Here is a 27,986-nt window from a genome sequence, read left to right as displayed (position 1 = left end):
CGCACCGGCCGAGGCGAGGTTTTGTCTGCGGGTGAATCCGGACGTCGGCGGGGGCTCATGCTTCGCTCCGCGGGGGAACGGGCTGTTGCGTCTGCGGAGAGTTGACGAGCCTGCGGAGGACCCGCGGACAGACAGACAGCCAGGAGGCCGAGAGACAGACAGGGAGCGAGGGGAGGGGGCCACAGCCTGGTTCGGCTCTCTCGACCCGCAGCGGATCGAGCCGAGCCCCCTCCTGTTTCCACCCAGAGCCGCCACCCAGTCGCCCCCCGCTTTGGATGGGGGGAAAGCAGAGCACGGCGGGGCGGCCCCGGGGCGCTTTCCCCGGTGTCTCCACGGATGACAGCGCGGTGCCACCCTCGGCCCACTTCGGCCACTACCGGCCGAGCGGCACGATGGGCCTGCGGAGCCGCTCGGTGAGCTCCGTCGCCGGGATGGGCATCGATCACAGCCCCGCCGTGCCATTCGGCTTCTACACCCCGAGAGGGACGGACTCGGATCGGGCCGGAGGGGGGTCAGGGGGCACGACAGCCGCCCCCCACCACGGTACCGGGTACCAGGACTCTGGGGGAGGAGGGCACCACACGGACGGGGTGCTCTATCTGGGGTCCCGGGGGTCGCTGGCTGACACCTTACCCCTGCACATCGCACCCCGCTGGTTCAGCGCGCACAGCGGTAAGAACACACACACATGCACATGCACATACATGCACACACACACACACACACACACACACATGCAAACATACATGCACACAAACACACACCTGCACACAGACTAACCCATACATGCACACGCCCTTCAGGATGATTTTGTTGACACTGGAGGATTAATCGTCACAGGAAACCACACACACACACACTCTCTCACACACTCACGCACACACTCACGCACGCACACCTTGTTTACCTGCAGGTGAGAGAGACACCAATGCAGTGCCATTAAATTTCACTGCTGTGAAGGGACGTGCAGCTCAGGCCTGAGGATGCACAGAGAGAAAACTCTGCTCCAGGTTTAAAATCCACGCTGACATGTATGAGTGTGAAACAACAAACCCCCCCCCCCCTCTGCAGTGACTGAGGAGTGTCACACCGAGACACGGAGGGGCCTCGGGCAGATGTCAGCTCTCCCACGTTTAACACTTGACATTTTTTTTCTGCAGGTAAATGTCTGAAATTGAAAATATTGACTCCCACAGCTTCAGCTCAAAGACAGAAAGGTGCTTTTAAAAACATCCACTTGGTCAAACGCTCCCCTGACAGTGCTATTAATAGGTCATTTCATCAACCCAGAGAAGTGTTGTTGCTCTGCGTGGGGGAGAGAGAGAGAGAGAGGGGGGGAGGCTGTTGGATTTGGTGAACATAACGTCGCAGGGTGTTGCTTCGTCTTGACTGTGGTCGCCGCCGCTGCACCGTCTGCATAGGTCAACCCTTGTTGTGTGAAATGACAGTAATAAGCCTGTTGCCAAATCTGGGTCTGAGTCAATTAGCCCTGCGATTAGTGAGGGAGAGAGGGAGGGAGAGAGAGAGAGAGACGGAGGAAGGTGAGGCACGGTGGGGGAGAAGGGTTTCGAGGTTTGTCTGTGACGGATGATGACGATTCTGTGGCTGAACCGATAAGATATGATGCACTTTGCTGTCGCTGCAGGGAAACTGTGGACGCGTTCACGTCGACACATATGTAGACACGCACGTAAACAAATCCTTCGCCACATGGCCACAGCTGGTTCCCTTCCAACCGCGTCCACAGAAACACGCACAGACACTCGGCAACAAAGTCCTTGAGGAAGATTAGACTCACTCCTCTCTCTCTCTCACACACACTCTCACAGATGCACAGCAGACTCAGCCAGGTCCCCAGGCTCTCATTACTAAAGCCCTGACCGGCTCACAGCAGGAGAATAGCAAGTTGGATATCAACATCTCGGCTGTTTTTCTCTTGCCTACATTGCCTAGCGACTCTGATGTGCGTTCATATCAGTGGGAGGAGATAACAGGGCTGGGTCGGGGGGAAGTGGGGGCGTCTGCAGAGGAAAGCTGAGGAAGGTGCACACGTCAGAAACAGAGGCTAAAGATTCGGGCCTTGAGGAAACAGTCACAGTACAGGAAACGCCACGATGTCCATAATCTGTACAAACAGTGTGAATGTGCAGAATCGGTCTAGATTTCGGGGACGGAAGCTTCTGGTTTTTCGTTTCTCGTTCGAACAGGCTTTGGTGGCTCGCTGGCGAACAGTCCGCGTGGAACACACCGACCGAAAAGCCTCAAAAGAAACTAGTCGGACTTTAAACACGGAGAACAGAAGATGGAGTCCAGGTCTGGATATCTGCCGTCGACACTGGACGCCTCTAAGTATTGGCCTCTGCCCCCAGAGGTACATTTGTTGTCGGATGATAGACGATGCGCTCAGAGATAAAACCGTCCAAGACTAAATCCTCTCCCACAGTGATTATCATAAGGGTGTGGTCAGCGAAAAAAAGGGGGAGGCCGGTGGCGGCCATGTTTCAGAGGTCAAAGCAACAATAACGTTGTTGGATTGCAGGAAAAAAAAAAATAAAGACAAGAAACGTGTTTAAATGTTCGAACGCACAGCGATGAATGTGTTCTGGGGGCCGCCGGTGAGACGCGGCGCACGCCTCGGCCTCGGGCGAGATCACATAAAATAGATTGACAGCCCGTCAAGTGGAATTGCAGGAGCAGACGGCGAGGACCTGACAGTCTGAGCGGAGGAAAGGGCAGGGCCGACAACAGCTGCAATCTGTTAAATCCGTTTTTCCTCTCGGTGACGGGAAACGTGTGCAGACGAGGGTGATACGCAGATGCAGCGAGATGCAGCCTCAGGTATCTGATGAGGGTCGCTCTCTCCGACATGTCACAGCTTTAATGCTTCAGGAAAAGATCGCAGTGGATTGTGGGCACTTTAATTTGTCAAGATATGACGCAGAGATCTGGACCTTTCTGATCTCAATGCACGTTTATGCAGCGTGGTGACGGCGCTCTTCTAGTTTGTTTGTTTCGCAAAATTTGGGTGGAACTCCCATGATCCCACGCTGCTTCACGACGTCATCTAGCTAGGTCTTTTGTTATTGTCTTGATTGAGAGACTCCCGGTGGCTGGAGTTGCATTTCGGACGTTTAAATTAATTAAAGCCGCACCAGCAACATCTCTCTCTCCTGAGAAATCCACGAAAATGAAAAAGAAAATCCTGGATCAAACCGTCTTCATCTTGCTGACGGACAGAAACAAACCTCCTCAATAATGTAGGAGATCCGACAACTTCCTCGTTTCTACAAGAACCGTAACCTGAGTTGGGTTGTTGGGTCTTGGTGGAAGTTTTTTTCTGGTGGTGAACGAGATTTTGCTGGAAACTGTGTTCAAGCACAACAATGGCACTGAGTCAAAAAAAAAAAAGTCCCCATTGATATGTGTGAGAGCACTGCTTTAGCTCAGCGGGGTGCCGCTGCATGAAAGCACAGACAGTCTGTCAAGTTCATCCTGGTTTAAGCTGCAGCGAAGAGCTTTGTCATCTGGGAATTCAGTCTGTCCACGTTCGGTCTCACGCGCCTCTCCGAGCAAACTGTGTATATTCTACTGTCCCTCTCCCGAGGCGTTCTCCCGATCAGCCTGAGATGAGAGCAGGTCAAAGAGAAAATGTGTCATGAAGATTCTCTCTGAAACAAGTCTGCTGATTGAAGAACGAGACATTCTGACTGTTTCATTGAGTTTAAGGGAGAATCAGGGAGAGTTAGAGCTCAGTATGATGTTTTACCTCTGAAAGACAAATTCATTAAAGTAACTCAAGTGAGGGGGTCACGTGTTGCTGAACTGCTTTGTGGTAGTTTTGCCTGGGTCTACTTTTCAGGTGGACACCCGCCAATCAGATCACGTTAATATAGTCTGGAGACACACGTGCACACGTCACGGCAGCCTCTCGTATCCTGTTTGGTGCATCGGTTGTGTGTGAACTCAGAAATTAACGCTACGATCATAAACACTATCACATATCATCTGTGTCCCCATCACTTTATCTGCGGACATCTCAAAAGAAGCTGTAGGTCGAACTCCTCCTTTTATTTATCAGGAAGTTTTATTCGCTCTGAGTTTTCCTCAATGCTGCGTCTTAATGTGTGTCGTCACGTTCAACCAATCAGGAAGAATTGTAGAGGAGCAACTCTTCACACCTCTGAACTCTTATTATAAGCGATGGTCATCATCCGAGCAAATCTCTGTTGGGGAATAAAACTGGTACAATAACAATCGTGTGGAGAGAACGTGAGACCAAGAGAAAACCGACCCCAGAGAGCGCACACACACAACACAGCCCACACATCCCGACACGTAAAACAAAATCTTGGATTTGCCCGTTTATCTGGTTCCTTCCCAGAATTCAGTGGATTCTTCCTCAGGTCACCGCCCCTCCACAAAATCTCATGGAAATCGGTTCGGTTCGGTTTTTTGTAAACCTGCAAACAAACAAACACGCTGATGAAAACAAGAGCTTCATGGTGAGGACTAATATTCATGTAGTTACACACACACACACACACACACACACACACACACACACACACACACACTTCATTCTCAGTTCCTTCACACACTGAAACACCTTCTGGATGTGGATGTATATTAATCAGACAAACTACAGGTGCCTCTCCCACTGTTTGCCCTTTTCAAACCAAAGACCAATGGTGATGCAGAAGTGTGTGTGTGTGTATGTGTGTGTGTGTGTGTGTATGTGTGTGTGTGCGTGTGTGTGTGTGTGTTGATGAACATCCATTTAGACGTTCAGAGATGCGTTTACTAGGCTAACATTAATCTAACATGAACCGGTAAGAGCTTTAAAAATGCCTTGCGATCGCATCTTCTCATACTCTCTTACACAACTGCACACACACACACACACACACACACACACAGAGGGGTAGAAGCAGAGTTGCCCCTTCCTCTCATCCAAAAGGTCACGGGGGTCAAATGAGCCTCGCTGGGGGCGGATTAATCGGCCGTATCTCGATTCAGGAACATGAGCGTGTGTGAGGATTTAATGTTCCTCTGTGCTCGTACACCGGCTTCATCTCGGATCCCGTCACTGCTGCCGACAGAACATATTGCTGAGTGCATCTGTGTGTGTGTGTCACACCTCCGGGAGGAAGTGTCGTCGAACACAACGTCGTGTCTGCAGGTTGTTCCGAGTGTTCAGTAACAAGCACCTGAGGAACTGATTCTAATTATTGCTGAAACTCTGATAATTTGAGTAAACTGCTGTAAAACTTAAGGGTGTATCTCACTCCACTTTAAAACACAGTAAGTGCCAAGAACAGGTGTGATTCACTCAAGTGGTTATTTCAGACTTTATAATCTAATTCTGTAAAAACCTGAAGACTCTTCTCATTCCGGGTAAAAGCTTCACTTCAATTCGATCCCAATCTTCCTCACGTCAGGATATCATCCGGAGCGATTCCTGTGTTCGTGCATGCACAGTGTACATCAGGGTCATTTACAGACGCTGTGACTGTGGACGGGGAATAAAACTGCTGCAGAACCAAACTCTGCTTGATGAAAACATAATATTATTGATGAGTTTAGAGGAACTGATCAAGACGAGAGCTTAATCTGATTAATTCTCTCTTGTTGACCGTCCCTTCACTTCCCTGTGTTCAGCCTGATGAACAATAGAACACACATGCTCACACTCAGACTTTATGACATTGGCTCAGTTGATTTCATACTTTTATTTTTTTTTGTAGCCGTGAAACGAGCGGACGTAAAGATAAACTGTCCCTCAGCTCAGTACTGAGAATGAAATAAGTCTCTGCTTGCATCATCAGATTTAGGATTTGGAGGGATATAAAAAAAAATATAGAGCCTTTCCACCAGATACAGATTATTGACAAGTGAACGATGGCGTCCATACTCTGACATATAGGCTACACACGGGGACGAGGCCAAAAAGTTCCTTTAAGCGCAGAAATAAATCGGCACAGATCCACTGCAACGGCACACACAAAGTAAACAATAAGAAAGAAGTATAGCGAAGCGAACGCGGGAAGTAGAACGAGTCCCGTCCACACGGTCGGCGTTGTGGCTTCATTTCACAGCCGAGGGTTTCAGGGAAGACGGGGATTGGGGGGGAAACATCTGTGCCGCTGAACTGTCTGGTTGCAGGATTCGAGAATATAGGTCAGCACTGCAATTTATTTCTGTTTCCTCTGCCTCTCTCTCTCTCTCTGACACGCACACACACACACATATATACTCACTCTCCCCGTCTCTTTCCTCCCTGTTAACTCGGTGCATACACAGAGGAGGCACACGAGGACACGCACAGACACATCCACACTCTGCATACATACGAGGGTGGAATGAGATGATGGGAGCGAGGTTTGCAGACGGGCTTTTGTTGCTGTGACAACCACGTAGCTGCCTATCGCTGCTGGGTTTGATGTGCACGCTCTCACGCGCACGCTTCCCCTCACGTGCGTTCGCAGGAGAAAAAAAAAACAAAGGAGGTTGGAGCTTGAGGTCAGGAAAGAAAAGTGACAGGGAGACGATTAGAGGTGTGACAGACATGTCTGGAAAAACAGCATTTTTTGGGGGGGGGGGTGGTTAGCGTTATCTGAAATGGTCCCAGGAGAGCGTTCAGTCATCTGAAAGGGATAAAGGGTAAGCTATCAAAGGTCGCATCACTCCTGTGGCTAAATGTCAACACCATATGTACTGTAATTGCAACGGACCGGCCAATTACGAGCAGCCGCGGCCGTTGGTGGGCATGGCGACCGTTGCTATGGTCAGCGTCTAAATGTCGTCACGGCAAAGTAGAGAGACTTTCCAAGGAGCAACATCTGCAGGAGAAGCTGCAGTGGCTTTTAAAACGGGATGTTTACGAGACAGACGCCTGCACGACGCTTTATTTACCGAGGGTAGTTTCACGGTCACATTCACATCTGGATGCTGGGCAGAGGTTGGGGTTACAGGGCTTTGCTCAAGGGCACCACAGTATTCACAATTCTCAACCAGATGTAACTGAGCCAGGCTGGGAATCGAACCAGCGACCTTCCTGTCACATGTCACTGATATTTAGAGATAAATATTCATAAATCAAATCAACAGAACAGAAGCAAAAAACGTCTTAACATCTCTGAAACATGTTGAATTATTTGTTTTAATTCTTTTATTAAATCTATCAACGAACGTGATCATTTAATTTCTGTGTATTTGAAAGAAATAAGTTTGTTGTTAGCAGAGTTGAAGTTTTGTGGCCGAGGCAGTAACATCATCACCGGTTGGTTGTGTCCGTGTGCGTGTGATGAAGTTGTTCACGTGCTGACGCTCTGTGAGAGTCTCTGGAGAAAACGTCTCTGAGGGTTTGACAGAGCGTCCAGAGACGAACGTACTGATTGAACCTGCGGTGACGCTGCGTCGCTCAGGCCCAGAGCACAGGATCACTCTGCTGTCTCCGAGCTGCAGCCCTGTCCCTTCTCTTTCGCCATATAATTATACGTCTCTCTCCTCCTCCTCCTCCTCTCACCTTCATCCAAGGTCACGTTACCTCCCCGTGTGACCAAACAAAAACAAAAGACGTGTCCCTCACTTCTCTGTTTCTGTCAGCTCGCTCCTCTCTACTCCCCCGGCATCCACGCTCTCCTCCATCTCTCCATCTCCCTCGTCTATTTTTCTCTTGTTCTTTCCTGTTCCCATGGAAACTTCTGGTCTTTCCGGGAAGGTAAGGAGGGACTGTTGGCGAGAGTTGCCTGAGTTGTTGTAAGCTGTGATGTAATCGAGCCACGGGTTCCCTGGGCCGCTGTTTATGGTCATGACAGTGGTGGGCTGCTGACGATCAGGCTTCCTGCTGTCTGGCACAGAAAGGTGTGTGTGTGTGTGTGTGTGTGTGTGTGTGTGTGTGTGTGTGTGTGTGTGTGTGTGTGTGTGTGTGTGTGTGTACGAATAGAGCAATGGCTGTTTATGTATTGCTTTATTTGTAGAGCTTGTGCAACTCCTGCTGCCACATTATGGAGAAAACAACATGGAGGAAGTGAAAAGACTGTAAATAAGATCAAAATACAGATGGACGACGTGTCTCCACTTCCCCCCCCCCCCCAGGTCTTAAATATTGGTGCTCGATTAATCACGAGTCAATCGTGAGCTTTCACCCTCAAATTCAAACCAAACATTAACACTCGATCAAACATCAGTGTGGTTAAAAAAAGGAATATGAAAGGAAAAGTCAGGGGATCGCCACAGTCACCAGGGTTCATCCTTTGGGTCCATGAATGAAACAAAACGTCGTAATAATCCGTCTGATAAATTGTTGGGATGTTGGATCCACTGAGCGTTTCCTGTTTGGGATTAAGAACGGGGGGGGGGGAATCCTTCCTCCTTTGCCAGAGCCAGAAAAATAGCGACAAGCATAAAGAGACTGACACACTTTTTAACAGCATATTTTTATTTTGAAAAATAAAGGCGCCCTGTTTAATTTAAAGATCGAGTAAAATACAAAATATGCACATTTCATAACCGGATGCAGAATTCACGCACTCCTGATCATCACATGTCAATAACATATAACATAGCGTGGTTACTAAAGACGGATGGTACTGAAGATTAAAAAGATATTTGGTATCTTCTCATCTGTATTTTTATGTCTCGTGTCTGTTTCTCACTAAATGATTCACTTCATGGATTCTTTGGTTATTCTTAGAAAATCCGTTTCACTACTAAACACGAAGAATCTCTTGCTCTTCTCACCTCCTCTGCGTCCTTGTTGCTCTCAGACTTCCCATCTGGAGTATTAATGGTGTCCTCTCTCGCTCTCTCTCGCTCTCTCTCTCTCTCTCTCTCTCTCTCTCTCTCCTCCTCGACGATCTGCCCGCCTGACACCGGCTGCCTGGAGTGAGTCTGTGTGTTCAATCTCCGCCTTCAGTCTGCCACGCCACAGAGCTAAAGCCCCAGAGTGGCTTTGTTGTGCTTCTGCAGTAGAATCTCTGCCTTCAGCCATGGAGCTGAATCTGTGTGTGTGTGTGTGTGTGTGTGTGTGTGTGTGTGTGTGTGTGTGTGTGTGACACAACTGGATCAGTTTCCAACTTCCCCTCCACAGAGTTTCAAACTTCTAGCCTGGCATCACCGGACCGTTCACATACGTAACTGAACCTGCAGCCTCTCCGTTCCTTTTTGAATTACACGCTGCCCCTTGACTCTTGCACGGTTCAACCTGTGGAAAAAAAAAAAAAAAGATCTCGGAGCCGATCGGCTATTGACTGACATCACACCAGCCTCAAAGTTAATATCCGGGGCCAAGATTCCATCTTTCATTTGACGAAACTCTGACGTTTGTTCCCATGAAACACACAGTGACGCTGTGTTAGGTGCAGACAACACTTTGGATGATAACAACCATGAATCCAAACAAATTCATTAGTTTGACTTGTTAACTTTCAGGTTCTATTCACATGAAGAGTGATTGTTGAGGCGAAGGTTGAGAAAACTGCTTCTTCCACCACAGCTACATGATTGAAGTCAGACATTGCTTCTAAACTAAATCTAACACTTGAGCCTTTTTCCGACCTGACCTCTGGAGAATGTCCAAAGAAATTGGACCCGGCTATTCTCTGGAGTTTTCTTTTCGCAGATGAAGATTGAGCAGGAGGCTGTTGGGGGTCAGCAGCTTTCTCACAACAACAGGAACATCTCCGCAGGGTTCACGTGAGGGGAGAGCAGCAGGAGGCAGGACGTCGTTTGATCTCCTGACTCCGCAACTGACTCAGACGTTCGTGTTGTCACATTCAGGAAGATGTCTGGAGTTCAGAAACATGTCGGCATGACTTTGACATTTGGAGTTCTCAGGTCCTCTGGATCATTTCAGGAAATGTCCAGACTCCAGTGCATTTCAGCAACCGCCTCATATTCATCACGTCACCCTGAGTGCCCCCCCCCCCACCCCCGGGCTCAGTCTCATAATTCAGCGTCACTCCGTCCATGTTTTCAGTCTCAGTCTTCTCACTTCCCCTTCGCCATCGCTCCCCTGTGCACTCTGTGTTTTAACGTCAACTTTGTCTGTCTCCTCTTGTCTCTGCTTCACTGCCCCCCCCCCCCCCCTCTTTATTTCCCTCCCTCTGCCCTCTCCTCCTTCTCACTTCTGCACCGTAAAGTCGACGGCCCGATGATTCATCTCTCCCTCGGCCCCCGCACTGTTGTGATCCTCATTTTACAGCACAGTTAAACCCCCCCCCCCCCCTGTCCTCCTCCTCCTGGACGTCTGTCTGTCCTCTGCAGCTATTGACGCCGATCCACCCCGAGTGTCCACTGTTGATACAGATAACGTTAAGGACTGAAAACAATGCCCGAGCCTTCATCTTCTCAGTAATTAATATTCTGCAGATAGTTTATGTGAGGTTTGAATACAGTCGGGATTTTACAGTGCTATTGATTGGATCTGGGAGAGTTGTTTGTGCAGCCGTTACACTCCCGGGCTCTGGTGCGATTTAAACTGGCTCCTCTTGATGACTGTGGCTATCTGCAGTCCAGCTGGCCCCTCCTGGACATTATTCATCATTACGAGACAGGCTGATCCATGTTTTAATTACACTGTCTGCTGCAGTATTGCCGTGTCTCACAGTCATTCACTGCGTACAAGTGCTTTTACTAAAGACTAGTTGAGGTGTTGTTCCGTACGACTGAAGATAAAGGATCGGTCAATGTGAGAGTTAATGAACGAGTCAGTGTTTGCTGACTGATTCCTTTTCCCTCTGATTTAAAGCAACTCTTTAAAAGAACAGCGGCCTCTGCAGCCACAAGTGGTGATTCTGTTCTGTTCGGTCGAGTGGTTTTCATGTTCAGGAAACAAAAACCTTCGATCTCTTACGACCACCGAGCTGTGGATATTACCCATGGTCCTCGGCTCACAGAAACAAAAGAGCTGCCGCTGAAAAGAAACACAAACATTAGCTTATTCTCCATATTTAAAACAGAAAGATGTTTTTTGTTTGACTGATCCACTGAGTCAAAGCTCGGGAGCGAAGGGATGAGGTGAGGTTTACTCAGTTCATTGCCATCTGCAGCTTCACCACTAGAGGCCACTAAATCCTCCACACGCATCCTCTTATAATCGTACCAACATTAGCGCATGATTAAAGAAATCCAAAACATGATCATGATTCTTTTGTTTGGATTCTTACCAAATAATAATCCTTTAAATAAATATATCACATAAATAAATCTTTTCTTTTCTTATGACTGAACTTGAACTTGATTGAAAAAGAAAAACACAAGAAAATCCTCATTGTGTTCATCGCTGTCCGATTTATCAGCTCCAGCCTCGGTTCGCTCTGCTGAGAGACTTCTGGGTAATTAAAAGTTGTTAAGTAATGAACAGTGATTATTGCAGAACGAGCCCTGACAAGGTGACTCAAGACCCCCGAAGAGATTTTATTACAAACCTTATCTTACTTGCTTTTCCCAAAAACCTACCAAAGTCAAAGACCAACATCTTTCTTGAATCATCTCCTGATAAATATAAATCATTTCTCTCTCCACTCACTCTGTCCTCTATATTAAGGCAAAAAAAAATCTGTGTTCCAAGGAAGAATTTAAATGAATCCTTTAGAACAAATTCAGATTTTTCCGGCACGCCCCCTTATCTTAACCTTAAATAAACATGTTGCTGCTGTCGTGAGTTTCAACGATTGAATGTCTCATCAGGCTTGAATGCGGCTGGATGCTTATGGTCGTACCGTTCCGGAGGATTGAGAGACGACCTGGTCGCTGCTGTCGGATCAGATCAATGCTCCAAAGTCGCTGGAAGACAACTAAGGACAAACTCTACGGATTATTTCTCGATCAACAACAGGCCACGTCTCAGAAGTCTTAAATCGGTGGAGTTGCAAAACCGATGTCCGATGTTTTAGTGGCTAACTTTGTAGTTAACGACATTCTACTGCATTTAAATCAAGAACAGAGTTGGAGTCGGTGAAAGGTGAATTTTCTTCTTCTCTTGTTTTCGTGCTAAATACATCACGGACGTGTGTCTGTCCGCAGGGTTGAATAAATATCAATCTTCTCGTCTGAAACTTTAAAAACAAACATGGCCGCTCCTCTTCTCTCGCTGAGCTGATGTAATCTGCTGCTGTTTATCTGCGGCTCCTCTTCCTCGCGACAGACACTTAATGGCGTTGCCCGGGCGACGGTGTCTCTGTTATTCTCAGGGCTTCATCGGTGGACAGGTCATTGTGGGCGCTGAGTCAGGGTCTCGGGCGCGGCCAGGCTGCCAAGGGTTGATGAAATATGCATTGGCCAGAGATTGAGTTGACTGACCTCACCTGTAAAGTGTGTGTGTGTGTGTGTGTGTGTGTGCGTGTGTCTGTGTGCATGTGTGTGTGTTGACAAGAATAAGTCTCCGTGGGACCATTTAATAGCACTTTCATCTCAGAGTGTGTGACAGCTCCATCTATTCAGCCTCCATCACTGCTGTTATCACTTGGTCATGCAAGCTTTGCCTTCGTGGGCGCGACAATTTAATTTAATAACGAACAAGAAGTTGTGTTTTGGTTCTTTTTTTTACTGCAGAGTTCCACAAACTACAATGTGCAGCTGTTGTGAAGCACTCAACAGATGTTTGTTGTGTCATTTAACTACCCAACGTTAACATGCTCATTATATTTCTTTCATTTTAATCCCCATTTAGTGAAACATAAATATGTTCATGGGAACTATATTAGTATTTTTCAGCTGTGAGCAGTCAGTACTTGGCACACCGATAAAATCAATTTAATAAAAAATGGATTATTGTAAATTATAGCCACCGTGTGTTTGTAATTAATTTTGCCTCATCAGACCGATTTGAAACCAATAGAGTATTTTTCAGCTTCATGATGATTGAAGGGAGCAGATTTCCTCCTGTTGATATTCACGACAGCTTCAATCTACTGACAGAGACATTTTCAACAGTTCAATCTGCTGAAAATCCGAGAACAAAGATATATGACAGTGATCTGCCAAAGTAAATGTATTTGTTCTTCTTTAAATACTGTGACTCGTGCTCATCTCCTTCAGTGACTGCACATTCTGCAAACATACTTTTCTTTCCGACCTTTGTTTTGGCTGGAAAAGCTGTGAAATTCTCGTCTATTTGTTAAAACATGAATATCCTGCATGTTCTGGTGTTTCCTGCTAATCATCTCATTTTACACTCGTCACGATTGTTTTCCTGCAGCGTTTGAAAAGTTAATCTGCGTGTGTTAGATGTGACCAATCGGATGTGGCTGCTGACCACGTGGTCGTCGTCCTGACGTCCCATCATCCCAGTGATGAGGCAGCTGCAGGAAAATCCCCCCCCACTCACTGAATGTTAATTGTTGTACCACAGCAGCTCGCTGGCTTTTCTCTGACACTTTGATTCAATGATGTTTTCCATGATTAAAACATCGAAGAGGTTTGACCAAAAAACAGGATGACACAACATCCAGTTCAGCTCAGTAACAGCACCTGCAGCCACAACAGAAGACAAACACAGTTAACTGAGCTGGGCGTTTTAAGTTTGAGTGCATTTTAGAATTTAAATGCATAAATAATGTGTAGATGAATCCGCCTCATACCTGAAGGCAGTTTCTCTATCACTAGAAGGGTTTTGATGCATAACTTTGTCTTTTTCTTAACTTCGCTTTATGAATATATGATTAATATAAACAGGACACAACAAAACATCACCAACATACTGACTCATTAAAAGTCTTTATTGGAGCTTCATTTGTTTTTAATCAAAGCCCAAAAAGAATAAAGCCACAAAATATTGAACTTTAAAAAAAAAAGAAAAGTCAGTTCATGTGTTAGAATTCATACTTTTATTGATGTTGAATGATCGTGTTTACTGTTCCAGCTCCTCTCTCTCCTCTCGTCTCTCCACAACGAGCGCAATGCATGATGGTAGATGTTGCTCGGTTATCGACCATCGGTTGTACACTATTTTTCGCGATGCATTATGGGAAACAATTCAGACAGCACTACAAAACGGCAAACTCCTAATACATCGAGCTGTACAGTGATTAGTGAGTGATGTTTGGACACAGCCACAGTTTCGTCTCAAAGTTTTAATTACGTTATTTCTTTGAACCCTCCTCCTTCTGCACCTTACTGGAAGAACAGCGCCACCTACTGCTCATCTTGATGAACTTCTAATATTTACACGTCAGTAGTAGATTTGCAGTAATTACACATATTGGTTGTAAATATTTTACTAATCGTGTAGCAGCCCGTTTGTGTGCTGCAACCTGCTGCGTTTATCTCATTAACACACACTTGGTCAGAGGACATGTCCACATCGAGGTCTCAGCTGTACGTCCACTCGTCTCACACACGCGTGACAGAGGAGACTTGCTCTTATTGCAGCTGTCTACACTGATACTCATGTTTTACTCCCGGTGAACACGCATAAACATGACCTGACATGTATTTTTAGCTTTCAAGGGTTTGAGTGCTGCCAAAACTCGGGTGACCTTCTGAGTGCCTGAATGCATTTTGTCTAGACACAGACAAAGCACCGAGGCCTCTGCTGCTGCTCAGGCTGCATGTGAGTAGACATGAAGTTGGATCGCGGGGCAGGACGCTGCAGGACGCTGCAGGACGCTGCAGGACGCTGCAGGACGCTGCAGGACGCTGCAGGACGCTGCAGGACGCTGCAGGACGCTGCAGGACGCTGCAGGACGCTGCAGGACGCTGGACTGTAACACAAACATCATACAGTCGTCATGGCTGTTTTTAAACAGATGCTGAGTCACAAGGGAATAAATTAAAGTTGCATTTTCTTTACTTTCATTCTGAAAAAGTTGGTTCAGATGTTTTTTATGAAATATCTCCGTCCAGATGAGAACGATACAAACACTCAAACCAGCATGTGAGCGTGAGGGTGGAGGAACACACCTGCATGCTGCTAACTCGTTGTTAGACCAAGCAGTGCAAACCGAAGGTGGACAAACTCAATCCACACGTTGGACGGTGTAACTTCAAACGCTGTCTGTATGTGTTTCCCCCCCATACCGCTCCGCTGAGAATTCTGTATATTTCCATTCAAACTTTAGAACCCGTCTCCTCAGCAGCAGCAGCAGTCCGTCAGTCCGTCAGTCCGTCCAGGAGAAGCTGGACTCACTTGCAGCCTCATCTGGGTCATTTGGTCCAAAGCGTCCCACAACCCAGAGTTCAAAAGTGCTGCGTGGCGTTTACGGACCTCTCCTGCTCTCCACAGCCAGGACAGTGGAGAAAGTTATTTGAGAGAAATGTGCCAGTTCGACATAAACCAGATCGTCAGGGGTGCAGTGCACAAGACAACTGGTGCAAACACACACACACACACACGTCCATAAACACTAACACACATCCAGATATACACTCTCACGTAAACAGGCAGCACTATAATTAATTTACGATCTTGTCCTATGATTTACTTTTGTCCCTATCTGACCTCATGCTGAATATGAAATGTCCTCAAGGATTTGTGGTGCTCAGCTAAGCTGAAGCCAAACGTGCACACACACACACACACACACACATCTCTGTGCTGGACCGTGTATCATAAACTGTCGTTTCTCCTCGAATGCCTGAACTGTCTCACCTTCCTCCTGCACGTCTTTCTCACTCATTTCCTTCATCTCTCTGCTCGTCCCTATGGAGCATCTGTAAATAGCAGCCGAGGGAAAAGTGGGTCAGCTGCCACGTGCAAAGAGGGGAGGGGGTCTGTGTGTGTGTGTGTGTGTGTGTGTGACCAAACAAGTGTACGTCTGTATCACAGACTTTGAATCCTTAAATGTTGTGTAACTTTGTAAAATGACAGAGGATCAAGTCAACAGCCACACACATTGGAAACAGCAGCTTGAAACATGACGTCTGAATATCATGTGCAAGGTTCTATTATTATTATTATTATTATTATTATTATCATTATCATCAGAAGGTCTGATGTGTTTTCCATCGTGGGGATCGTCCATAAATAATTATATTCTAATATTCCATGAAAATTTATGAAAAAGAGTCTTTAACACACATATCACTATCTGCATTTATGTTTGCATGTATGAAAACTTTTATGTTACAGAATATAAAATACATAAAATATGATTTATAATAACATGTCACGTTAAAAATGGTTATGATTATTTATAATACGGTTAATTGTTAAACTTTGAAATATCAAGCATTAATTACTTTTCTTTGTCGTAATGATAATGACATCTGAAGAATCATTAGAATCACATTTACTGGCTGTTATATCTATCATGTATTTTTTTTTTTACATCGGTTGAGCTCGAACCAAAGACGTTTGTGTGAATCAGTGAGATTTGAAAAGTTTGCACGATGAGGTTTGTTTGAGTTTTGAGTTTTTTTTCCTGTTTGTACCACAACTTGATTTGTGTGACGAGTAAACTCAAAGTAAGTTCTGTGAACTCGAGCACCGGCTCGAACACAGCTCAATCCTGATGTGACGCTGGACCTCTGTGAAAAGTAGAGCTGCTCTCCTCCATCGCAGAGCAGTCGAACTGGCCTCATGTGGCCCAGTGGTTGATCTAATTATCTGTTATGTGTTAAACCAATATAGTCGGGTCTAAGCGTGTGCATGCACACGAGGGTGGGGGGGGGGGGGGGGGACACAGAGACACAACAGAGAGGACACAAGTGGTCAAACCTGCAGAACCACCTGAAAAACCAAATGTGATGTGTGTTTTTAATCAGTTCAAAAGTATAGTTAAAGTTTAATTACTGTATGAGTACACAACATAAAGTAGGTCTACAAGCCCGCCCACACACACACACACACACACCACATCAAACTATTTCCTCGGTTGAAGTGTTTTTTATATCGTGTGAATGTTGTTTATTCATCTCAAATCATCGGTCTGACCTTTAGCTTGTGTGAAACACAGCAGTTATACTTCTTAGCGCTTCAGCAGCTTTCTCAGAATACTGGGAAATGAGAGGGGGTGTAAAATGATTTAATGCCTCAAACCACATCAGACACAGGGTTTTTTATTATTTAGGTAGTAATGGATTTTTTAAAATCTGTTAAGGTCAGGGTCGACCTGCTTTTAAAGTCAATGAAATGTAAAACATCCACAGCATTAAGTAGCTCAATCTGTTCTATACCCCGGGACAAACACCCAGTTTATCACGGCTGGTCGTCAGGTTGGATCCACGTCCCCCGAAGAAAAACAGCAACAATGAAGTGTAAGTTGATGGATTGTTTACCGTCGAGGCTCCTGCAGACTTCAGCTCATCCTCTAAGAACATGAACGTCTTCTGAGGCTGAGACACTTAGAGAAGAGCGTCTTAAACAGTGGTTTCTATTTGTCGGTGCAGATAAAAACAGGCTGAGTTCAAAAAGTTAGCGGAGTCAGTGATGAGGTTTACAGAGAAGTCACATGACTGTGGATTCAAACGCTTCTTTTACTCTTGAATGGACGACGTCTCGATGTTGAACTGCAGCTCCATTCTGTTTCTTTGTGTCGTTTGTCTGAGAAAAGTTAAACATTAACTTCACATAACCTTTAACAACAGGTCGTTTCTGTTCTGATGAACCTGGTGTGTGTTCATCTGGTTGTAATGGATGAGTGGAGAGATGGATGGATGGATAGATGGATGGATGGATGGATGGATGGATGGATGGATGGATGGATGGATGGATGGATGGATGGATGGATGGATGGATGGATGGATAGATAGATGGATGGATGGATAGATGGATGGATGGATGGATGGATGGATGGATGGATGGATGGATGGATAGATGGATAGATGGATAAATGGATAGATGGATGGATGGATGGATGGATGGAGCAGCAAAAAGACATCGGGTGACTACTGCAGGTAACAGGAAGGAGAAAAGTAAGTAGGTCAGAGGGGAAATGGAAAACAGGTCAGCAGGTGGAAACAGGAAGTACAGGGACCCCTGGTGGTCAGGTGGAGAGTGACAGGTAAACAGGGTCGTGTCGTCAGCTTGGTGACAGATACCGTCACAGATCAGGATTTGAATCCACACTTGTTTCTTTCACCAGCATCTTTATATCACTGATGTGTGTTCTTCTGTCCTTCCCAGGATTCAAGTGTCCTGTCTGCTCCAAGTCTGTGGCGTCCAATGAAATGGAGGTTCACTTCATCATGTGTCTAAGCAAGCCTCGCCTCTCCTATAACGGTAAGAACTTCTGCACAGACCTTTTCTTTATGTGGCAGATCCTGGTCTTTGGAAGGAAAACCCAGGCTGTAAGTAATGAATTGATTTTGGCTCTGCTCATATTTATTGCTCTCCACAGTATTGTGCCAAGTTTCTTGTTTCTGCTGCTGATAAATATTCATGAGGAGACGGTGGCCCTACAGACCCACAGTGTCGTTGAGCCAGTCCTCTCAAAACACGATGAATATGAATGAGAGGAACGAGGAAGAAATCATGAAAATTCATAGGATGAGTTAACGCAACCGGATCCCTGATGACAGTCAACACGTGGCGTCACAAATAACATCTTTTCCTTTGTTTCACGAGATGTCGGTGGTTCTCACTCTGAGCGTCAGACTCATGAGTCCTCCTGTTTCGTAAGGTTCATGTGAACTCTGCAGGACAAGGAAAGAGGTTTCAATCAAAATTACATTCATGTCCTGAAGGTCTTGACGGTGTCACAGCACATGAATCAAAGCTCGTCCACAGCGCAGAGGTCAGAGACGCTGGATTCACATCTGGAGGGAAAGATGTTCACTTGTATCACTGACTTGGAAATGACTGACTAGTCCCTCTGTGTCGTTTCCAACTTACCCACGATGCTTTCACACCTTTCACACTTTTCAGGTGAAGGTGTGAAAGGTTCCTCGGACCACGATCTAGACCAACGGCCCAAAGTTAAGTCAGTTCTGGGTCCAGATCAAACTGAATGTTTAATGCTCCTTCATTTTCACTCAAAGCTCTGAAATGACGTTTACAGACATCCTGCTCTACACGCCCAGAGCCACACCTCTCATTTGACACGAGCAGCTGATTGAGTTAACGACTGGACTGATAAGAAGAGCCGAGGAGAGTGAACGAGAACGAAAGAGACATGAAGTCTTCCTGAGTCTGGATCGTTTGGACCAGTCACAGGAAGTTGAGACAGCCCACGTAGGTGATGGCGACAGGACGCACGTATGTCAGACAAAATTCTTTAGCGCCTTCATTACAATATGAAACCAATCAAGTGAAACTACAAACACGTGAAGCTTGTTCAGCCTCAGTGACGGAACGTTGTTGTTCCCCTGTGGACTGAATGTTGAGTGAAGCTCATACAGACCTGACACAAACTGAGGCCAAACACCTGAACTCATAATTACAGGCGAAGGGGTTCACCAGGAGAAAATGGATCTAAACTGGGTGAGTGTGTATCTCCCTCTGAGCTCATCCAATTAGTGAAACGTCTGTAATGTGCCGCTGCTGCTGCCAAACAGTCAGACGGAGGATTTCCTGCTGCATTGTTCCGTTCAGGGGCGGACGTTGGAGTCGTTTGTTTTTTGAATGAACGTATCCTGTAACGTCACACGAGGACTTAATGCTGTCATCTACAGACTCTGAGGATAATTAAATTAGCGTGTTCTTGTCCCTTTGGTTGAATTAACTTGATATTGAATTGCGTTAGTATCTCTCCAACACTGACTGGCAAAGAAAATACAATTCTAGTGTTTTTACTATTAAATATTTTTTGTTAGAAATGCACATCCCTCACATTCTTGTTCACTTTCTAACTGTCTTTCTCTTGCATTACTGCCACCTACAGGTCAGCTAATCACCATGCCAACATTTGCTACAACAAACACATTGTGTTCTTGTGTGTGAGCCAATGACTGTAAATAAAGATGGATGACGGCGCAGCTCCGAAAAAGTGAAGCCACAGCATCTCGTGGCTGCTGCAAAGGTCGTAAACGCCGTCTCTTCAGTGTTAGCAGGCGGGACATGGACCAATGTCGACTTTACTGCCCCCTACAGGCTCGGCAGAATATACACCAGGTCTTTGTCCCAAAAGGTTTTGTGTTAATAAAAGACACAAATGATTCTGAGTGAGATCATCGTGAGGACACTACTGTGTGTTGAGTTTATATTTTAAACTGAAGGTCGGCTCTCATCCTGATTGGAGACATGAAGCGTTCATCAACATGTGAATATTATCAGTTTATTTATTCTGCTTTTATCGTCGAGTTTGTCGGTTCATCTCAGTCAAACCCTCAACAGGAAGTGTAGTGACGCTGCGAGTTGTCGCTGACATGTGTGTCGTTATTGTTTCCCTGCGTCCACACTGATGTATAATGTTGCTGCTGCAGACACACAGTCCGCCTCCCAGGCTGCCATTCATTTCCTTGAGCGTGTTTTAATTATGGCCCGTGCGGCCGCTCCTGGTGTTGTGTGGAAACACATGATTGACGGCGGCCGTGTCTATTCGCTGCCCCGAGCAGCTCGTTGATTGACAGCTACTAGTTTGACTCACAACCGTGTGCATGTACGTCGGATGTGGAGCCTGAAGGTCACCTTGTAGTCTGTGTTTGTGCGTGTACGTGTGTGTCCGTGCACTCAGGACGGTAGCGTTGTGTTTCTGATGATTATCATAATGTTACCACACTAAAACAGACTAAATGATGTCATTAGAGGGGGGGGGGGGTGTCCTCCTGGTCCACAAGGCCAATGCATTTAAACAATAATGTAGGTTTGAAGCCTGCAGCTAAATCCAGACCGAGTGGAGGGAAGATTGAAGGACGGACGGGGAGAGGAGAGTGAAACTGTCTTCAGGAAGATGGGATCCAGAGTGATGGAGTGGCCCGATGGCTGATAATGGATGAGAGGAGAGAGGGTAAAAGGAGAACGACTCCCATAATTCCTCTTGCTTCTTTTTTTTTTTCTCCTGCTGTCTGTCTTGTCACTCTTTATTTCCAGCAAATTACTCCCCTTTCATCCTCCCTCTGTCCCTCGTTCCGCTGGGGGTCCGTCCGTCTGACTGCCTCTGTTCCCGCTGTGTAATCTCCGGAGCTTCTTCCCTCCCTCTCCCTGTCCCTCGTTTTTCTCTGTTCTGGTTTTTTTTTTTTTTTTTGCGACCCACAAAACAGGCCGAGCTGCAGCTTATCTCGTCCCCCAGCATGCGCAGGCGTCTATTGTCAATCACCTGGGGCCGACTGACTGTTGCACATCGACACATCTCTGAGCGTTTAACACACAATAGGTGCACGAATGTAATCAGACGCTTAAAGGACTGCAATGACTCAGGCAATTGGCTGCTCTGACAAACCTGCTGCGACGCCTCCTGCTGGCTGATAGCTTCCTTGCAGCGAGTTGAGGTGTTGAATGAATGCAGCTTAGTACGGAGAGGTCATCTGCTCCAGAGTCCACGTGATGACCTGAAACTGGGCCAGTGGTTCAGCTTCCAGCGAAGCAGCGAAGCGGAGTCAAGACAATGCTGGAGCGTCCTCGACTTTGGCCCGTCAGCCAAAGTCCAGACTGAAACCCTCCAGAACATCTGTGGACCTGGAGATGACGGTTCACAGATGCTTCTCATCCCGTCTGACGGAGCTGAAGAGGATTGGCCTGACGTGCAAAGCTCATAGAGACTCATCCCAGAGGAGAGTTATTGTTGTCCGAGGAGACAGAGTCAGGGTCTGAGTACTTTTACAAATGAGAAACTTTTTGATTCCTCGCATTATAAAGTTTAAATATCTATTCTTGAAGCTGCAATATCCAGGTTGTAGAAACCAACGGTGTAAACTGTCTGAGAGTCAGATGAAGTTTCAGCTGTCGTTCGGAAGCCTTAGTTTGACATCTTGTTAAGCGCCATCTTGTTTTTTTGAAACCAGAAGTGACCATATTTGGAGGACAGGGGGGCGGAGCCTGACTGAGCTCAGAATATCAACACATCCGGTTCTTTCTGGTCCGTTCGACTCTAAATGATCAGAATTGATAAATGAACATCAGCTGTGTTGAAGAAGACTTAAAACTAGAGACTGAGACATAAACTCCTGAGGACAAAGTTTCTTGTCGTTATAAAGTGAGAGGTGGAGACACTTTCTATAGACTTCTGTAGAAACAGTGGAGTCTCCCTCTGCTGGTCATTCAAGAGAATCTGGACCCAGAGTCCATTAATCACAGTCCGTGGACCAGAGGTTTGTTCTTCTCTGACTGGATTAATGTTCGCTCACAGAAAGGAAATAACAACTTTTGTTTTGAAGCATATTTAAACTAATAATAGTCACATCTTGCATCTTTGAGGTCAAAACTAAAAACAGCATGTTTAGTTTAGTGAGGTCAAAGATGCTGAAAGTCTCCTGACTTTGCGGCTGTGACGTTAAACTAAAATGAAAACACCGAGACCCAGAGTGCTGTTTGTGTCTCTCTGTGCTTCTCCTCTCGTCTGCACCGTGCACGAGTTAGTGCCGAGCACGTGAGGGATGCAGGTAGCAGCGCATGATCTGACCACTGGATCTTTTCTGGGCTTTGACTTTGCATGATGATATTTTAATGCCCCCCCCCACCCCCCCGCTAAATATAGCCCTGCGCACAGGGAGGGAGAGGGGGCCGAAGACACACACAGAAGTCAGGAGGCTGAGATTAGAGACGGAAAATCAAAGAAAGAGAGCATTTTGTGCAGCTCTACCTCTGGTGGCTCGGGTCACTCGAGGACACAGAGAGAGACATTAAAGGGGGAATTTAGTGCCGTGATTCAGAGACGCACAGGGCGACACTTCCAGCTCATAACTGAAGCTGCCGGATGCCAAATGTCTGTTGGCAAGCCGGCAGTCGAGAGAGACGACTGAAAGTCAAGAGGGAAACAGGGCCAGGTGAGAAGAGAGCTCATGATCCAGAGACCTGAGCAGATGCACTCATCTCACATCTCATTTCCTGCTGCTCTGATTCACAGGCCGCACGTCAGTTAAAGAACTGGACGTGTGGGGCAGCTCGCTGGACGCCATTCCAGCTGGTTTGTTTGTTTGTCAGCAGGATTGAACCAAACAACCAATTAAACTTGGTGGAACATGTGATTCGGCTCAGGGAAGAATCCACTGAATTCTGCTGCAGATCTGAATCTCGGATCCAGGAAGTGATTAACTTTCTCTAAAATTAACAACCGTTAACAACCCAACAGCTTCACATCGATGTTTTAGCCTCATGCTAATGCAAAACACATTTAAAGCTCATATTCACACATTTTCTTCAGATAGAGGTGGTATTAATAACTATTTAAAAATGATAACAACGTAAAACAATGCACTATCGAATATATGAATAAAATAAATGTAAATATATCTTCATTTTGTACATTTTGTAACTTGTGATACTTTAAAGAGTGCAGCACATAGTGAATATTTAAGAGTGCATGCAGCGGGTGTACCATCTCTCTGAGTGCATTGCTTGTTAAACATTCAGTGAAGTACATTATGTCTCAACTTATATTCTGCATTGACCTAGATTCAGCTTCGGCAAACTGGATTTCATGTCGCACGCTGGTTCATAATGTTCGAGCTCACAAAAGGCTTTTTAAAGGAAGAATACAATCTTCCAGTGGAAGTGAGTGGGGGTTAGTTAGAATGTGAGTGACACTCTCGGCCATGAGGACTTTACTCAGATGACCTGTGCATTGCACAACCACGATGAAAGACACAGATAAATAATACATATAATTGTATTTATAATCATAATTAACTTTGTTGTCTATGAGTCTGAGTCCAAGGACGAACAGAAGAAATGTCCTGAATGAACATTTTGATGGTTGAAACGTTGAAATAAACATTTGTTAAATTGCAGAAAAGGCCGAGATACGAGAACTTTGCTGTGACGACTGTCATCACAGCAAGAAATCCAAGCAGAGAAACACACCAACTTCTTTTTTTATCGCTGATAAGAAGTTACGTGTTTTCTAAGGATAAAGCGGAGATGACACAGGTTTGATTCCCTGTCAGCATCATGTATTACAACTTCTACATCAGGGGGCCGCAACAAATATTACTCAGTGGTCATTTACAATAAGATAAATGGTTTACTTTGCAGTTTGCATGCAAAAGAGAATCATCACTGGTTTTGTGTCCTTATTGTACGTGACGTCTGTGTGACGTAAGAAAAGTGTTTTTCAAGTTTGTTTTCAGGGTCGGGAGCTGAAAAGTTCAGATATCACTGATCTGCTGAGTGGAACGCACCGACCTGCTCTCTGCTCTGAGTGCTGTGCTGTCAGAGTCTGATATTCTCATTGTTGTTGGTCCATACTAATATGTGCTTTGTGTGTGTGTGTGTGTGTGTGTGTGTGTGTGTCTGCCACCTCAGATGACGTGTTGGCGAAGGATGCTGGTGAGTGTGTCATCTGTCTAGAGGAACTGCAGCAAGGAGACACCATAGCCAGACTGCCGTGCCTCTGCATCTACCACAAAAGGTGACACACACAAACACACACACAACACACACACACACACACACACACACACACACACACACACACACACACACACACTTGGACCCCTGCCTGTTGTAATCTTGCACTTCCTCTAATTGAATTGTAGATCTTAATAAGATAAGATTTGGTTTCATACATATTATATCAGTGGATAATAAAGGTTCTGTTGATGCATCACTGTCACATCTTGTAGATTTGAAATATCAGCTCCGGACACCGGTCGAAAACAGCTGAGCCAATCATATCGCAGCGTTAGAGCTCAACAGACGGAGGACGGGTCGATGTGAACACACGTCTTTGTAGCATTTGAATAAAAAGTGTGTTACAAGGAGTCCTCATATCAAACCCAAACAAATATTACAGTTAAATCGTATATTTTATCATAAATAACTGTGAGTAAAAAGAAAAAAATGTAAATGCTCATATTTTCTGCATTCATTATTCTGTTAAACTAAAGTTTTCATATCAGCAAACATGAACGCTGATATCTGCTTCTGCATTTCTACTTCAGCTGCAGCTTTAATGTTAAATTTTGGAACTTGTGTTTCTTCATTGTGCTTGACTGCTTCATTTCTTCACCCTGAGGTCGTCCTCACTGCATTGATTCTGTTCTGTCTCACATTTCTTGGCTCCTTAAATATTACTTTACGTTTCGATTGTTCATCTGAGTTTGACCCACATGATTCAGTGTGATGTGTTGTGGTTAAACAAAGTAATCGTGTGTGTGTGTGTGTGTGTGTGTGTGTGTGTGTGTGTGTGTGTGTGTGTAGCTGTATAGACTCTTGGTTTGAGATCAATCGGTCCTGCCCCGAACATCCGTCTGACTGACTGACCACCAGGCCCACTCTGAAAACTGTTCAAGGTGAGAACGGACACACTGTGAATTCTGATCACAGGGAGATCAGCGAGTTCATGGAGACCAGTCGAGAGACTGTGTGTATCTGGACCGACTGAACGGATGAACGGATGAATGGATAAAAGCCTTAATTGTCATTGTACAAGATAATACAATGGAATTCTGACGGCTGGATGATAAAACTATGATAATCACAATATCATGTTCTTCTATAACAATAGAACGAATGATGAATACATAGATATAATACATGTCAATTTATATAATCATTATTAACCTTGTTTTTTTATTCATCATGATAATTATTTATTTATTCAGTTTAGAGAAGGTAAAGACTCTAATGTTTTGCTTTGTATTATTTCCATTATGATTATTATCACTGATATCAATCACAGTATTTTTATCCTGGGTTTCGAAAGTTAACATTTTAGATTTCAGTGTGTTTTTTAAGTTTTGATGATTAAATTCTTCTCTGTATAGAAAACCAACACATGTGTTGTATAATGAACCATATGTAACTAATGTCTGTCTCTCTGTGTCTGTCTGTCTGTCTGTCTGTCTCTGCCCCCCCCCCCCCCCCCCCCCCCCCCCCCCCCCCCCCCCATCCTCCTGTCCGTCTCCAGAACATCTCGCGGTCGTGGACATCCGGACACAGACGCAACCAAATCCAATGAAACAATCAAAGCGATCAACACACACGTATCCCGACAGAATCCATCGTCCTAACCAAGATAAATTATTCCTCATGAACTGAACCAAAAAAAAAAAAAAGAGAAAAGAAAAATGTGACTATCACACCATTGTACATTAAAGGGCAGCCCCTCCCGAGCCCACCATCTTACACCCGCTGAAGAGACTCCCCCCTCCCCCTCCCACACGTCCAGACGAACGAGACGAGTCCCTCAAAGGGCTTCATCAGGCCTCCACCCCCCACCCCCCCCCTCCAACTCAGCCATGGACTCTCTGAGGTGCTCAGGTCCTTACTGGTCTCCAGCAGCCGGCCTTCCATCTTGAACCTGGATCCAAGCCTGCGAGTCATCTGTGTCCAACCCTCCCATGGCCTTAACTGGGGAGAGGAGAGGAAGCAGAGCAGGGGAGGAAGGAGGAGAGGAGAATGAAAAGGCTGGAAGGCATCGACACGTGGAGGAGTGGGAACTAAGAGAAACAGTCTTGTACAGTATTCTGTGGGCCTCTCATTTCACCACAGGACTCCGACTTGGTGACATCCTCATAAAAAGACTCCGGTGTGCTTCTTCTTTCTTTTTCTTTTTTTTTTGACTCATGCCAATGACATGAAACACTTCTGGTCTGGTTCGTGCACACCGGGGCGGCCGACAGGGAGGGGGAGCGTGAAGAGGAAATAATGAAAAGTGGGATGTTGGTTGAAGGTGGACTCGGGGCGGAGAGGTAGTCTGAGCACGCTCAGATCTGGTTGGGAGGGACGAAGGGGCCAGCAATGTTGTTTACGCTCCTGCTGTGTAACATGTGTGTATGTACACTATGTGGTGTGTGTGTGTGTGTGTGTGTGTGTGTGTTTGAGTGTTTGAGAGGATTCGGAACGGTGACAAATAGCTTTTGCTGAAGCCTAGTGACTGAGTGTGTGTGTGTGTGTGTGTGTGTGACAGCATGAAAGGTCAGTGTAGAGGGCCGACTGGGACAGTGACGTGTGTGTGTGTGTGTGTGTGTGTGTGTGTGTGTGTGTCTGTGTATTGAAATGTTTACAGTGTAGATGTCCATGTTCCCTGTGTGTGCGACTGGCAGTCCTCCCTTTACTTTGCTGATGTTTACAGCTGCAGAGAAGCGACATGACATATTGTAAATTATACATGTAACCTCTCGGTTCTTTCTTTTTTTAGATCTGCCAGATTTTTCATGTGATCATGACTAGTCATTTTCTAGTGAGAGCCTTGAGTGTGAGAGCGTGTGTGTGTGTGTGTGTGTGTGTGGGTGTGATTCCGTGCATATGACTGTTTGTGCATGTGTGTCTGAGCGTGACATTCATGCTACTGTCGGTTCCCCACATCGTGTTTCTGCTAGAGTAGGTCTGGTTACTGCGACTGGATACGTGAGCCACTCAGACCTGAAGAAGGACTTTGCAGTCCCACTGTGGATCCACTGAACGGGGCTTATTTATTCATTTGTTCATATTTAACAATATTTGTTTAATATTACAGTCGTGTGGGGTGTTACTCACTCTTCAGAATGCCAGAGCTGATAAATGAAGACTACTACAAACCAAATCATACAAACAAACTGCATTTACAAAAAGCTACTGTAAACACATGGTGGAATAAATTGTGCTAGATGACAGACTCCACTTTGAACTTTCATTTTGTCAACTCACGCAACAGAACGAGCGTCGAGGTCATCAAACGTCACGATCCAGAGGAAATATAATCAATATCTGTTATTTACTGAAATGTTTGTGGTGTCACTTTGCTCTTAATGTTGACTGAAGTCATCACGTGTTGCTCTCCCACTGATCATTGCTCTGAAGTGACCTTTATGTGTTTGAACCAGGACGTTTGACATTTAACTCAACTGAATGAATCCGATGAGCCCCTTAAGTGCACTGTTGATTTAGAAGAAAGATAGATTTATCTTTAAATCACTTCAAAAGCAACTCGCAGATTCAAACTCTTTATTAAATTCGTTCTTAGTCTTTTTATGAAGTGGCCATTCAAAAAGAATCATCCCTTCATATTACGTCTCATGATGACGTC

At 45.6% G+C, this 27,986-nt stretch overlaps 1 protein-coding gene across 1 annotated transcript; it reads left to right on the top strand.

The window, feature by feature from the left end:
• The first annotated feature begins 35 nt into the window (after nucleotides 1-35).
• On the top strand, nucleotides 36-27,576 carry znrf1 (zinc and ring finger 1). Its single transcript, XM_069528856.1, has 5 exons — nucleotides 36-672; nucleotides 18,068-18,163; nucleotides 24,281-24,386; nucleotides 25,178-25,269; nucleotides 25,887-27,576. The coding sequence occupies exons 1-4, from the start codon at nucleotides 276-278 to the stop codon at nucleotides 25,233-25,235; spliced, it is 657 nt and encodes a 218-aa protein (XP_069384957.1). The 5' UTR covers nucleotides 36-275; the 3' UTR covers nucleotides 25,236-25,269; nucleotides 25,887-27,576.
• The last annotated feature ends 410 nt before the right edge of the window (nucleotides 27,577-27,986 follow it).

This window comes from Paralichthys olivaceus, chromosome 7 (genome assembly GCF_024713975.1).
Source record: "Paralichthys olivaceus isolate ysfri-2021 chromosome 7, ASM2471397v2, whole genome shotgun sequence".
NCBI lineage: Eukaryota > Metazoa > Chordata > Actinopteri > Pleuronectiformes > Paralichthyidae > Paralichthys > Paralichthys olivaceus.
Note: the sequence above shows the minus strand (reverse complement) of the source record. Positions and strands in the feature narration are given on the sequence as shown.

Bases quoted from the DNA above. Each gene is read 5' to 3' on its own strand.
- znrf1 (XM_069528856.1), top strand. From the start codon at position 276: ATGGGGGGAAAGCAGAGCACGGCGGGGCGGCCCCGGGGCGCTTTCCCC. The intron at 18,164-24,280 runs GTAAGAACTTCT...CTGCCACCTCAG, and splicing joins GCCTCGCCTCTCCTATAACG to ATGACGTGTTGGCGAAGGAT. The intron at 24,387-25,177 runs GTGACACACACA...GTGTGTGTGTAG, and splicing joins CTCTGCATCTACCACAAAAG to CTGTATAGACTCTTGGTTTG.